This window comes from Pseudopipra pipra, chromosome 1 (genome assembly GCF_036250125.1).
Source record: "Pseudopipra pipra isolate bDixPip1 chromosome 1, bDixPip1.hap1, whole genome shotgun sequence".
Classification (NCBI taxonomy): Eukaryota; Metazoa; Chordata; class Aves; order Passeriformes; family Pipridae; genus Pseudopipra; species Pseudopipra pipra.
Genome location: NC_087549.1, coordinates 134014297 through 134027673, shown reverse-complemented (window position 1 = coordinate 134027673; position 13377 = coordinate 134014297). Strand labels below are relative to the sequence as shown.

Below are 13377 nucleotides of genomic sequence, written 5' to 3'. Positions count from 1 at the left end.
TGCAGACTACAAGAGTTTTCTGTCGCATTGCAAATAGTCATATTGACATGAATCAAATTCTGTGTCTACATGTAGCTTTATGAGCAAGAATAAAACCCCATAACTATTCTATTGCATATTTCAAAGTCTAAAATACTGATCCTGAAATCATGCAAAATTAAGGCTGTCTTAGATACCTACATGAATTACTTTAAAACATTATGAAATATTTATATTTTAATTCTCTGAAAGTGGCTTTAGATTTCAATATGCAATCTTATTATTGTGTTAACAAACAAAAATTATGGATTTGGGGGCTCCTTGACAGAGACTTCCAATTTATAAACAAAACCATGTCTATACATATCCCAGTTTAAATCAGACATTATGAAATAAGAGTTACAATGTAAGCTGTGTTGCATTTCTTTACAGGAGAAAGGGCACCAAGAAAACAAAGCAGGTAAACGAACAGGCAATGGGATACTGCTGGTGCACATCAACCTGTGGAGCTGTAGTAGCTTGGCTGTAAATCTTAGTCCTTGCAAGGAGCACTTAAAAAGCTCTTGTATTGACTTAAGACCCTTCTTCTAAGGATACTTTGCTTAACCACATGTAACTAACCAAATTGATTTAAAAACTGATTTAAACAATTATCTCTGTAGACAAGTCCTAATATGGTAGAGTGATACAGTTATTTGTACAAATACAATCAACAATTATACCAATTATATAATTCTATCAATTATTATTATTATTATACCAACACAATTAATTATTTTGTTATTATTATAATTATTTAATTATTACATTTTTAATTATTAAGTGATAAATGGTAATTTAATTGTTAATTATTAAATTACCATTATTACATTATTATAAAAATAATTGCATTTAATTACAATGAATTGTTTTTAAAACCCCGAAGTTCAAAATATTTATTATCTTTACCTGTCTAAGCATTGCTTTAAATGCCATGAATCGAAGCCTCATTGTAAGAATTTCTCCAGATTTGCCAAATGTGAAACCCTATTTGAGAAAAGATACAATGCTTAGCATACTATTACAGTGTTTGTGTTTATTCAATAAATATTTTAGATACATCGTCTCTACAACATTGAAGCACAAAATCTTGCAGTCCTGTTTGCACAAAGCAAATACAAAACCACGTTTAATATGCATAAATTCTAGCAGGCTCACAGTACAGACATTCAAATATTCTTTCTGAAAATAATATAGGCAGCATAGCAATATTTCACCACCATGCTTCAAGGAAAATCAACCCTTTGACTTCATTTGTATGAGCTGACCTATGTCAGATTTAAAGAAGTAGCATTTAGGCCATTCATTTTAAGTCAACAATAGTAGGGCAATCTGGATTCACTGAAGTCAAATGCATTACTCGTATTTAAAACATTGTCTGAACATTTATAAACTGAGCAAACTTATCACAGCCATATACAACTCAGTCTTCTGTACTCAAGGCCTTCTTGCAAGACAATCCCATAAATATATCAGAAGGTTTTTGCAAGGCTGTTTATACTGCTGTCCCAAGCGCACCTTCTTATTTCACTGTGTAGGTTCATTTAACAGATAAAACTATACAAACATATTCAGACATTATAAACCAGACTATACATGAAATTATGATTACTTTTTTTTTAAATTTTTTATGTGGCACTGCTGTAGCAGTTAAAACCACTAGTATTTCGGCAGAAGGAGCTGAATATCAGCACAATAAGTGTTGCCTGATGAATTGGGCCTGGGAATCTTTTGGAGACTCCCATAAGGTAAGGCTTGAACAGGAAAAGGCTTAGGGAGCTAAAAAATTGGAGAACTAAGGCAAGAGATTGGTAGATTTTCAATCACTAACAGATTCAAGCAGGAAGGCTTGAAGGTGAGAAGGGAGTGGTAATGGCTGGAGGGGTTGGTTCTTAGGTGAGATGTGTTTGGCTGGTAATTAAGAGGGCAAGTTCTGAAGTTCAGAGGTCTGAATAGGTTGGAAGGTCTCTAACACATGAGAAGCTCTAGGTCAAAAAGGTTTCAGCACAAGACTCATCTAGAACCATAAATACAGGTTCTGGTTTGAGTTGGAGACGTGTATTATGAAGATGCAAATTTTTAGTATATTTCAGAACTGATTTCTAAAAGATGATGAACAATTATAATAAAGTAAAAATAATAAAACATACCTGAAAAGAGAAAGTAAAAAAGTAAAGTATCCCAAGTACTAAAAACAGCAGTGAATATAAGTTGCTCTGTTCTCTTAAAATGTCCTTGTCCGTTTCTGAAAAAACCTATAAGAACAATATTTAAAACAACATTTTTTAAAATCAACTAACAATCTAAAATACTCCCATTTTCTCAATAACTAAGTTTGGTAGCCATTTGCGTTCATATAAAATTTGAGCATATGTTACATATGATTACAAGTATAGCAAGCAAAATTCAGGTGATAGCAAGATTTTTAGGATTTTGTAAATTTCATATAATTTTTCAGATATTTGCAATGGTGCTTCATCCACTCTTCAACTTCATTATGCAGTGATTGCTTTAAATCTAATTCTATTAGAAACAAATTTTGTGTGAATATAGTTTTTGGCATATTTTACTCCAACTTACCCCTATAATTTCAGAAAATATGATCGCAAATCCAGGTTGTAAAGCTCCATTGATAAGTGCACATAAGGTTCCAGTTACAAAGTATGGCCATTCAGTTTTGTTCAACTTCATAACTTTCAAAAATGAAGCTGGAGGTAATTGTTCCTCCTAAAAAATGGAAATTCTGTTAGGACAAGCATGAACGTATTTGGAGAAATAGGGAGAAAAAGAGAGATTAATAATCAATTTCCTCCTCTCAGAATCTACTCAGAGGAAGTAAAAATGTATACTTTTTAATAACGTGGATAAACGTACAAAAAGCTGATTGTACATTTCTTTTTATTATTCTAATACAAGGAAGAAAGAGCTGTTACACTACATCTACAGCTCTTGTCATTGTACATTAGTTTATTTATATAATTTTTGTTGGTGAATATTCTTGGTATTGGTCAATGATGACTGAACTATTAATTCTGGGCATATTGCTGTGTGTAATCCATGACTAGATTAATTGAAGTAATTGTTTACTAAGCATTTATAACAGCAAAGTAATCACTGTAAATATGAATGCAATCATATTTGGGGGGGGGGTTTGCAATTTTTATTGTAAGAGTTGTATGTTGGGCCAAATGCTCTGTTGCTGACCCAGAAATGAATGTTTAACCCGTATAGACTATGTCAGTATATTATGCAAATATACATATTTCTTTTAAACTTAATTGATTTTCAATAATAAACCCATCAACCTTGTTATAGACTTTTAAAGTCCCATTTTATTTGTATTATCATTCATGTTGAGAATAAAACAACAAGCTATGAATATTAACAGTTGAAGGCTATTTAGAATTTAAAAATTCTCATGGTTTTTTCACCCCTATCAAATGCCTCCTTCTTCCTGTATCTTTCTTGACCAGGAGAATGAATTAAACATACATCTTTCAAAGGAATCAAATTGACTAACATCTCTGCAAAGATACTTACAGGTGAACTTTTTTTCTCATCAGGACCATCATCTTGCTCTCCTGGCTTTTTCATGCTTCTCCGAGTTGATCGTCTTCTCAATCCTCTTGATAGGGATTCTTCAGATTCTGGTTCAGATTCACGTTTTTGGACACTTAGTGCATTCTCATCTTTTTCTGATGAGGGAACTTCAGCTTCTATTGCCTAAAAGTGGGAAGAATGTGATGCTAAGATTAATTATGCATATATTACTTTCAAAATTATAAGGTAATCAAAGTAAAAGTAACTTTGTTTCAGTTGAAAGAGATATGGGGGAAACAACATATAATGCTTTAAAGGAGATATGAAAATCTGTATTATATTTTAGTAGATCTCTGAGGAGGCAGTTTCAGTTTCTTTATTGGACATGGTGGTTATGCAGTAAAACAAAGTGAAGCTCTGCTATAATCTAATGGTCACATGGGATATTGGGATGTAAATATCAAAGTATTTTGGTCTTCACTTAATAATGAATACATTTCTGATATTTATTATAATATCTAATCTCTTTTTTCTGTGTACATAATTTCAAAACATATTTTCACACTTGGCATAGCTGGATTATTTTTCTTTTTCCTCTATTCCTCCACATTTTTTTCTTTAGAAAGAAATTCAATATGAAGGAATATAAACAAACAGCTTAAAATATGCCTGCTCTATTCCTTGAGTATCAGCCACTCTATTTTACCTTTTATCATAGACTAAGAACAAGAAATGGAATAGCAACCTACTGTAGTCTGCTCTACTTTATCTGCATAAAAGGAAAATATAAAATAATCTTTCAGGTTTAAATACTTAGAGGATTAAAAATGTACTATCCTGGGTTTAATAGGTATTGTATCAAGACTAGTGGTCTCCTCTCTCAAATTACTGTTCTCCTGTCAAAGTACTTTTTTTTTTGGCTGCTAACAAATTCTGCAGAATTCCTCATACTTCTGATAGCATACAATGACTGTGGGTGAGGAAAACAAAAACCAAAATGAGGCAACAGCTAGCAAGAAAAGTACCTGCATGTTAACAAGTTTGTAGTAGATTCCCTTCCTCTCAAGCAGTTTAACGTGATTTCCTTGCTCTGCGACAACTCCACCTTCAAACACAGCTATATGATCTGCATTTCGGACTGTTGACAGCCGATGAGCCACTACAACCGTGGTGCGTCCTTCCCTTGCCTACAAATAGCAAAGTTTAATATGAGTGCTTCTAAGTAAATTCAAAAAGTGTTCCTCTGCATACTAGAGTTGAATAAGACCTAAAGGAAACACTAAAAGAGTTCACAGAAAATATAACTTGCCAGAATAATTTAAAAGCATATTTCAATGAGTACCTTAAAGCAGAAATATAATCTTTACCCTGAAAATGAAGCAGAGGCAATCTTTCACCGCGGCACATGTACATCCTACATTATTGATCACAAATATCTAAACAAAATTCTCAATATTTAAAATTTTAGAATGTTACAAACCTTAAAATTTTTAAAATGCTAGAAGGTTTTATACTTAAGCCCATAGTTCTCAATTTAAACCTTAAAATTCATGGAAAATTTATACACAGAAGCATTAGAGAATACTTCACACTCATATTTTAAAAAATTCAGAGTTTTAAGCTCTAAGCCATTGTTAACTCAAGTAGCTACAATGAAAATAAAACCTCCTACTATTTCATGTAAAATTAGTTCAACTATCTACCTATCTTTGGATATTTATAAACATATTACACCTAATGCTTCAAATGTCAGAGCTTGCCATTTTAATCATGAGGCTGTATGAAAGTGATAAAGCAAATTTTAGCTTAACTAATCAAAGTAATGATCCCAAGCAGTGGAATTTTGTTGGAAAACAGATGGAGTTCATCCTCAGTGACATCTCTCAGGAATCCATACTGGCACCCATACTATTTAATATCTTCCTCATTGGCATAGATAAATGGGATTGAGTGCACACAGTAAATTTACAAATGACATCAAGCTGAGAGGTGCACCTTATTCACGTGAGGGAGGGGATAGCATGCAGGTCTCCAGCAAGCTTGAGGAGTGAAGCCACGTGAACCCCATGAAGTTCAACAAGGCCAGGTGAAAGGCCCTGCACCTGGGTCAAGGCAATCCTCAACATCAATACAGATGGATTGAGAGCAGCTCTGCAGAGAAAGGCTTTGGAATAGTAGTGGATGAAAAACTGGACACGAGCTGACAATGTGTGCTTGCAGTCCAGAAAGCCAACTGTAACTTGGGCTGCATCTAAAGAGGCGTGGCCAGCAGATTGAGGGAGGAGATTCTCCCTCTTTACTCTCCTCTGTTGAGATCCCACCTGGAGTACTGCGAGTTCTGAGGAAGACCACAAAAACTACGAGAGAGCTAACAGACCTCTCCTATGCAGACAGGCTAAGAGAGCTGGGGTTCAACCTGGAGAAAAGAAGGCTCCCGGGAGACCTCATTGAAGCCTTTCAGCACCTAAAGGGTGACCACCATTATGACCACCAGGTGAGAGATTTTTACCAAGGCCTGTAGTAACAGGACAAAGGACAATGATTTTAAACTGAAAGAGAGTAGAATTAGATCAGATATAAGGAAAAAAATTTTTACGATGAGGGTGGTGAGACAGTGGAACAGGTTGCCCAGCGTCGTGGATGCCCCACCACTGGAAGTGTTCAAGACCAGCTTGGATGGGGCTCTGAGCAACCTGATCTAGTGGCCGTGTCCTTGTTCCATGTGGAGACTAGATAATCTTTAAAGATCCTTTCCAACCCAAACCACTCTATGATTCTATGAGTCCCTAGGTCTTCTGCAAAGGTTCACAAGGATACAAATTTGTAAGGTAAATATAATATTGAGACTCCTGAGTTGCACGATGGATGAGCTGTCCATTATCAAGACAGTTCTACACTAAGAACAAAAGAAGCACCTAGAAGAATTCATGTTAACTGAAGCAAGTGTTTCCTTGGAGTATTTCAAGCCAAGTCACTGCTACAAACAATTATGACATGCTGGTAATGCTTATTTTTTCTGTTAGGCTTCATAAGTTAATTAAGCAGGTGACTGACAACAATACGCATGTCAGTAAGACAGATAATAACAGAGGATGGTATTTACACCAAGAAAATGTTGATTTAAGCTTAATAATGCAGAAAATATGATTCCATCTTCTTGCTTGAAATAAGATTCCTCTCTGTAGTACTTGCAGGATCTCAAAAATTCTCCTTACAAAGAACATTTGCCAAATCAAAGTTTACCTTTCTTGTTTGATGCTTCTCTATTTTCAACAAAAGTCAGGGAAAAAAGTAAATATTAGGCTCCTGCTTACCTGCTTCATTTTAAAACACTACTGACCTTGTCCAGTGCTGCCTGCACAACTGATTCACTCTCAGTATCCAAAGCTGATGTTGCCTCATCAAGCAGAAGAATTTTAGGATTGCGAACCAGAGCTCGGGCAATTGCTATTCTTTGTTTCTGGCCTCCACTCAGCTGTGCCCCTCTTTCTCCAACCACGGTTTCAAACTTCTACAAGACAACCACACGCATTCAAAACACTCAGTGGTACAGTACTGCCAGCAAAGACAGGCAGTGTAAATAAAAGAATCACCCCTTCCTTTACAGGAATAAACGCGTACTTGGATAAACCCGCCTAATCATTTGTGTTCCTGGAATTCTAATAGTTCTTCAAATACCTGCCAAATCATGACCTGAAGATATAAAATTAACATTTTTCTCAAAAGTTACGAGAATCTCTGCATAGCTTTGCATATTCACAGCTCCAAGGATAGCTTCCTCTCTTAACAAGCGTTCCTCCTAAGGAACTATTTGGCACAGGAGGGTTTAGAAGAAATTGGTTCAGCAGGAGAACTGGTCTGCTTACATTGGGCAGCTTCATGATGAAGTCATAAGCATTGGCTTCCTTGGTAGCTTTTTCAATCTCTTCCATGGTGACGTCCTCACGGCCATAACGAATATTTTCTGCAATAGTGGTAGCAAAGAGCACGGGCTCCTGATTCACCACACCGATAATCTCCCGCAGATATCTTACATTCAAGGTCTTAATATCCTGCCCATCAATGGTAACCTAATCATAAGGAAGCAGACAAAAATTGTTTACTGAGCGTTTTGACCAAGGAACCTCTCTTTCCATGCTGGCACATGCCTTTTTAGGCAAGACTTCACCATAGCATTGGAACAAGGTGAGTGAGGCCAGAACTAGGCTTTCAACAAGTGTGACATACAGAGCAGTCAGCTCACTTGAGGTAGTATCCTACCGTGCCTTCCTTGGGATCATAAAATCTCTGGATGAGCTGAACAGTTGTACTTTTCCCACAGCCACTGCTGCCAACCAGGGCCACTGTCTGGCCAGAACTAATCTTGAGATTCAAGCCCTTCAGTATCTGTGCATATAGGAAAGGGAATCAAAAACATAACAGTATGTAGAAATATCAGTGTAAATTTGATGAAAATATAAAGACTACAATAAAATACCCTTTGTATTTGTAGCAGAATCTGGTACAAAATAAAATTTGTAAACGTGGGTTTAAATTTTGGATAACATGATTTCAGCTTAATTTCCTTACATTTACATCACGATTGGTCCAATATCAAGGTGTTATACAACACACTTCACAATTACCTCTCTCATGAACCAGTTCATATGACAAAATAATAATAACATTACTACCAAAACTAAAATATAGTATAGAAATGCAATATGATGTGATATTCCTGTATTCTGTTGCCTCACATTCTTTCTAATGCACCATGCAAACTACAGGGAAGCTATGTAAAAGTCATCATTAAAAGCTCTGTGTCTTTTCTTCCTGCCTATCAAAAGTAAGAAAGATTGTTTTATCATGGCCAGTGATTTTCCTTCAAGGTAAGGAAGGAAATAATTACATAGTGCAAAGACACTGCCCATGAAAACATTTTCAGAAATCATTGAAATGTCTTCCATCTCCATTGAATCAAACTATGGATTTATGACAGTGCTTCAAAAAGCAAACTTATTCTCTGGCTAGACAGACAAATACAGATTCTGATCTCTATTCCATGTATAGCAAGTCCTTGCTGGATCTGCTTTCTCACACACAGTCACCAGAGAGCTGCATTGCAAGTACTCTGAAACCCACGATCTCATTATTATTACAATACACAAACAGTTGGGTTAGGGTGTAAGTTTAGGTTCTGACAGAAATACATATTTATGGTTTTTTGCATAGCCACGCTTACTATAGCTTCAGACAGAAAGTTACTCAGAAAACTTAACATGTTTGGCTAAGGTGTAAATATATCTAGCTAAAATCACTGTGATGGCAAGGTAGTTTTATATACATTAGAGAATCAACTTGGAATTGTTATATTTTCAATATAACATAATTTATGTCACTTCTTAATGATTTTTTTTTTCCCAACAAATCATCTATATGTTTAACTCTAATATATATAAAGTGTCATTTACATACCTCAACATCTGGTCTGGATGGATAATTGAAGTAAACATTTTCGAATTCCAAGTTTCCTTTAATGTAGTCCGGTTTGTAACCCGCCTCTGAGTAACTGTCAATTTGAGGTTCCTGTGTGAAATAAAATACAACACCCCCCCCCATTTTTTTTCATAAAGAAGTCCTGGAGTGCACCATTACTCTTCAGAGACATTAAATGTGGGTTTTAAGTAATTTAGTTGAGATTTCTGAAAGAAATATATTGCATGATGTTTTGCTCCCTCGTTGCTGCATCGATGATAGGTTTATGCAAGAATACTTTTATAATTTTTCCATTAAGCTTTTGTGTGAATTTAGCAAATGTCCTTAAGACTGTACCCACAGCTAGCCATAATCTGAGATTCATTTCACTGCCTGATGATTAACCTGAGTACATCATCTCTAACGAGCTGTTCATTTATAGCTTTGGCCTTTCTGCTGAAACAATTTGTCTGAGAAACAATTGATCTGCTGATCATTACTCAGAAGCAGATTTCTTAATTATCAGTGAGTTTGTTTCCATCTAGAGTGGGTCTAGAACTTGAAGTATACCTTAACAATAATCCAAAACATGCAATTGCATTTCATAGAGCTTCATTAGCCAGCAAAATCACAGCTTCTCTGATTTTAGAATCTCTTGGCAGTTGAGGTACATATCCAGTTTACCAGGTTGTGTTTTATTGATTTGCTGGCACTCACACTACCATTGGTGTCACTGATACCATGAAAACTATGCTCATATACCTACACTGTCTATAATCATGTGATTACAGCACCACAGACATGTCCTTCATGATAAAAACATTAGAGGATACCCTTTGAAACCAAGTGATTCAGAGACCTTTGAAGCAAGGACTGATAATTCTAAAAGACAAAGAGGAACTGACTAATAATTACACATTCTGTCTGGTTTTATCTATTTATTTCTGCTTATTTTACACAGTTATTTAATCTGATTGATTTCATTTCCATAAATAGTGCCTGTCTTTAAAAAGAAAGGTCTCTTATCTTCAAAAGAAGTTTTGAAATGATAAGAAGGGCAAGGATACTCACATTGTCTATTATATTAAAGATCACATAGGCAGCTCCTCTTGCACTAGCAAATGCCTCTATGCTTGGAGCAGTCTGTCCAATACTGAAAGCTCCAATCAATACAGAGAAAAAGACCTGAAAGAAATATTTACAGTGACATATATTCGTTCTTATTAACCAGAGGATTACATTTATTTATTTACTTTAAATATTTTTGCGTCAGGAGGCTCCATGCCTGTTAACAGAAGTTTAAGGAATCTAGAATTACAGAAAAACTGAAAACAGAGAATAACGTTAAGAAAAGGGCTTTTTAAGAGTCAGCTGAGAACTGAGCTCATGCACAATGTTAATGCTGCAAACATATTGAGAAGAAGTGAAAAGGTGATTGAGACTTGTAAAATCTATGCCAAAAAATGTAGACTTTCACTTGATGTCTCGGAATTGTATTGTATTAATTCATTCTTAGGCCAAAGACATTCCAAAGACTGGAAAGTATATTACATATCTTCCAGGGACACAAAGACAGATATGCAAAGCACTATCACTCTGCTTTCAAAGTTACAGTGAAATAGAGGGCTACAAATCCAGCTTCTCCATCACAAAGTAATAAAGGATCCCTCTGCTTCAATGAGAGGGAGTGCAAGCAAACAAGAAAGAGAAAAAGAACAAATAAACTGTTTTCTCAGAGTAGCATAGTTTATTGCTTTCAGCTAGTATTAAAAAAAAAGAAGGCAATTAAATGATGCTGCTCAGAGCTTGTAACAGCCACAGTAAGTCAGAGCAAAGTCTATGACACCCATTGTCTTGAATAGGAGCTATTCACAAATTTAACACATGATAAGGCCACACCCTCCCATCCCTGTTGTAAAACCACCATTCAATGAACTACAACATAGACAACTGAAATTGCAAAGACTTTGAACAGAATAAATTACACACAAGTTCATGAACCTCATTGAGTGTTCTATATGCCAACCTCCATAAAAGTTTCCAAAAAGCCAAAACCATATCAGAGACATTTTTCATGAACTTCAGTGATTCATAAACAAAACAAAACAGATAGTTTAAAAAATAAATAAATATATGCATATGGTCACCTGTCTGGGCTTTTATTATGGTTAACAAAGTTATTCTTCTTACCATATTTATTTGATATCTCATAGAAAATTAGAATGGTTGCCACGTCAAGAGAAGAATTTAAGTTATGACTTATGAATAATGGGTTTTTTACATATTCCCTAGTCACAAATATATTTTTATCCCCCTCAATTTCTAAAAATACTGAGAAGTGATTCCAAGCTCTCATAGTGCAAAACATAAAAAAAATTATCTATTTAGACCACACAACAGTTAAAAAAAAGTATTTGTTTCTGCATGCTGAAAATATATTCAGACCCATAAATCTGAAAGCAAATAGCAACTAGGAAGGGTATTGTACTTCAGGTTTGGACTGAATTGTTTCTATATCAGTCTGATCTTATGAAAGTCAGAAAATACGTAAGAACAGTGGAAACATGTAGACTTCTGTGGTGAGAATCTTTTTGTTCAGAAGGGATTCTACTTTGCCAGTTTTGGCCCATAACTCTCATTAAAATCAAATAAGTTCTCATTATATAATGTAACATGCTTTTCTCACTATTATTGAGAATTTACTCCTTAATACTTACCGTCAAAACTTGGCCAATAGTGTAATCATCAGTTAAGACCAAAGTAGTTCCATACCAAAAGGCCAGTGCATAGGATGCATATACCAGTAAGTAAGCAGCACCCATAGAAATATTAGCTATAATCGCCTTTCTTATTCCAATCCTTTTAGCATCTTCTAAATTTTTATGGTATCTGGAAGAAAGAAAGAAGTTCAAAATAGACTTACACTTGTAGCATGGCACACGGCACTAAAAACTGTGTGGATGAGTTAGGACAAGAATGCTCACAAAGTACATCAGGATATATAAAATACCTAACCCAAAGACTGTACAAAGGTAATCCTGGAACAGGGTAACCTAAGGTGTAACTCCTAAAAAGGCCAACATCAGTCAACCTGGTATGTAGAAATAAAAGGGCATTGCAGGTCAGGGATTGGCATTCAAGTTCTTTAAATAAACCAAAGGTCAGTGAATTTTGATAGTGAACCACTTAAGAGAAAAGGTTAAAACATATCACAAGAATTATGTTTTACAGTAGTGGAAATAGAGATATTGTTTGTTAGCACATTCACAGCTACTGAGTAATCAGAGTACCAAGGATATTGTTATCTCTTCTCCTGAGAGGGATCTTTTCTTTGTCTAAAGCTCTCGCTGTGTGATGTGTGAAGTAGTTTGTATACCCTCTAAAGCAGAGACAACAAATCAACTTATTTTGACTTTTCTAAAAAAATAACTAATTGTCTTTCAACGTAGTGAACCTTGTAATAGTCTCTAACAGACAATCTTCCATTACCTAAAAATGCAGAAAACAAGACTTTCAACAACAAAGATACTAGAAAACTTCAAACTATCTGAAACAAGGACTTTAAAATCCACTGATGAAAGCAAATATTGCTCTTACCTTTTAATTTCTTTTTCCTGTCCTCCAAAAGCTATTACAGTACGGATTGCTGCCAGAACTTCCTCTGCAACAGCACCTGCTTTTGCATATGCTGCTTGTTCTTTGTCAGTGAAAGCAGAGAGAACCTAATACAAGATCAAATATTTTGACATAGGAAAAATAGAATGAGCTTGAGCACTTCATAATGACTTTTATCATAGCTACTTTATTCCAATAGGAAGCCTTTTGATTATATTATGTATGAGTGCAGAATGTCCAATATCCAAATTTTAAGTATATTGTGAATTCAATCAAATAATTAAATGTTACCCTTTGTAAACAGCTAAGGGCTGGATTTTCCACTCTGCTTTCACCCAGTGCAGGATATTAGATGACTACTCATAGTGAGCTGGTGTGGTTCTCCCCAGGCAGATCTTCTCAGCTCATTCTCATCTCTGACTACGTTAGCCAGAGGGCCCTATAACTTACATTAGTTGGCCACAGTCTGTGAAGACTCAGCCAGTAGACATGCATGGCACATGCTTCTCTAACCTTTTCTGCACTATACTCACTCAAGATAGAGAAAGCTTTCATGATCTTTAAAATGTAGGGAAAATAAAATAATATAAAAATGGGAAGACTTTCAAACTACAAATGTAAGTCATTCTAATCCCATGGTAATTTGGTCCTTCTCTCATCTAAGTCTGCCTAAAATTTCTTGCCAAAGTTGTTAGCAGCTCTGAAAGAAACTCTGTGTCTGAGACCAAGTTTTTTTCTAATTTATTCCCT

At 35.2% G+C, this 13377-nt stretch overlaps 1 protein-coding gene and 1 long non-coding RNA gene across 7 annotated transcripts in view; one reads left to right on the top strand and one right to left on the bottom strand.

The window, feature by feature from the left end:
* The window catches only part of LOC135425843 (ATP-dependent translocase ABCB1-like), a 57231-nt gene that overhangs the window by 14069 nt on the left and 29785 nt on the right, over positions 1–13377 (bottom strand). For all 6 annotated transcript variants that reach the window (XM_064678551.1, XM_064678544.1, XM_064678562.1 and 3 more), the window contains 12 exons: positions 12610–12734; positions 11730–11901; positions 10084–10197; positions 9013–9123; positions 7819–7944; positions 7425–7628; positions 6899–7069; positions 4584–4745; positions 3559–3741; positions 2599–2745; positions 2169–2273; positions 928–1005 (listed from right to left, as the gene is read on the bottom strand). In XM_064678551.1, coding sequence (XP_064534621.1) covers positions 928–1005; positions 2169–2273; positions 2599–2745; positions 3559–3741; positions 4584–4745; positions 6899–7069; positions 7425–7628; positions 7819–7944; positions 9013–9123; positions 10084–10197; positions 11730–11901; positions 12610–12734 — 1698 coding nt within the window. The remainder of the gene's footprint in view (positions 1–927; positions 1006–2168; positions 2274–2598; positions 2746–3558; positions 3742–4583; positions 4746–6898; positions 7070–7424; positions 7629–7818; positions 7945–9012; positions 9124–10083; positions 10198–11729; positions 11902–12609; positions 12735–13377) is intronic.
* Positions 1845–13377, top strand: part of LOC135425969 (uncharacterized) — a 66928-nt gene continuing 55395 nt past the window's right edge. Inside the window, exon 1 of the long non-coding RNA XR_010435809.1 lies at positions 1845–1982. This is a non-coding gene — a long non-coding RNA (uncharacterized LOC135425969). The remainder of the gene's footprint in view (positions 1983–13377) is intronic.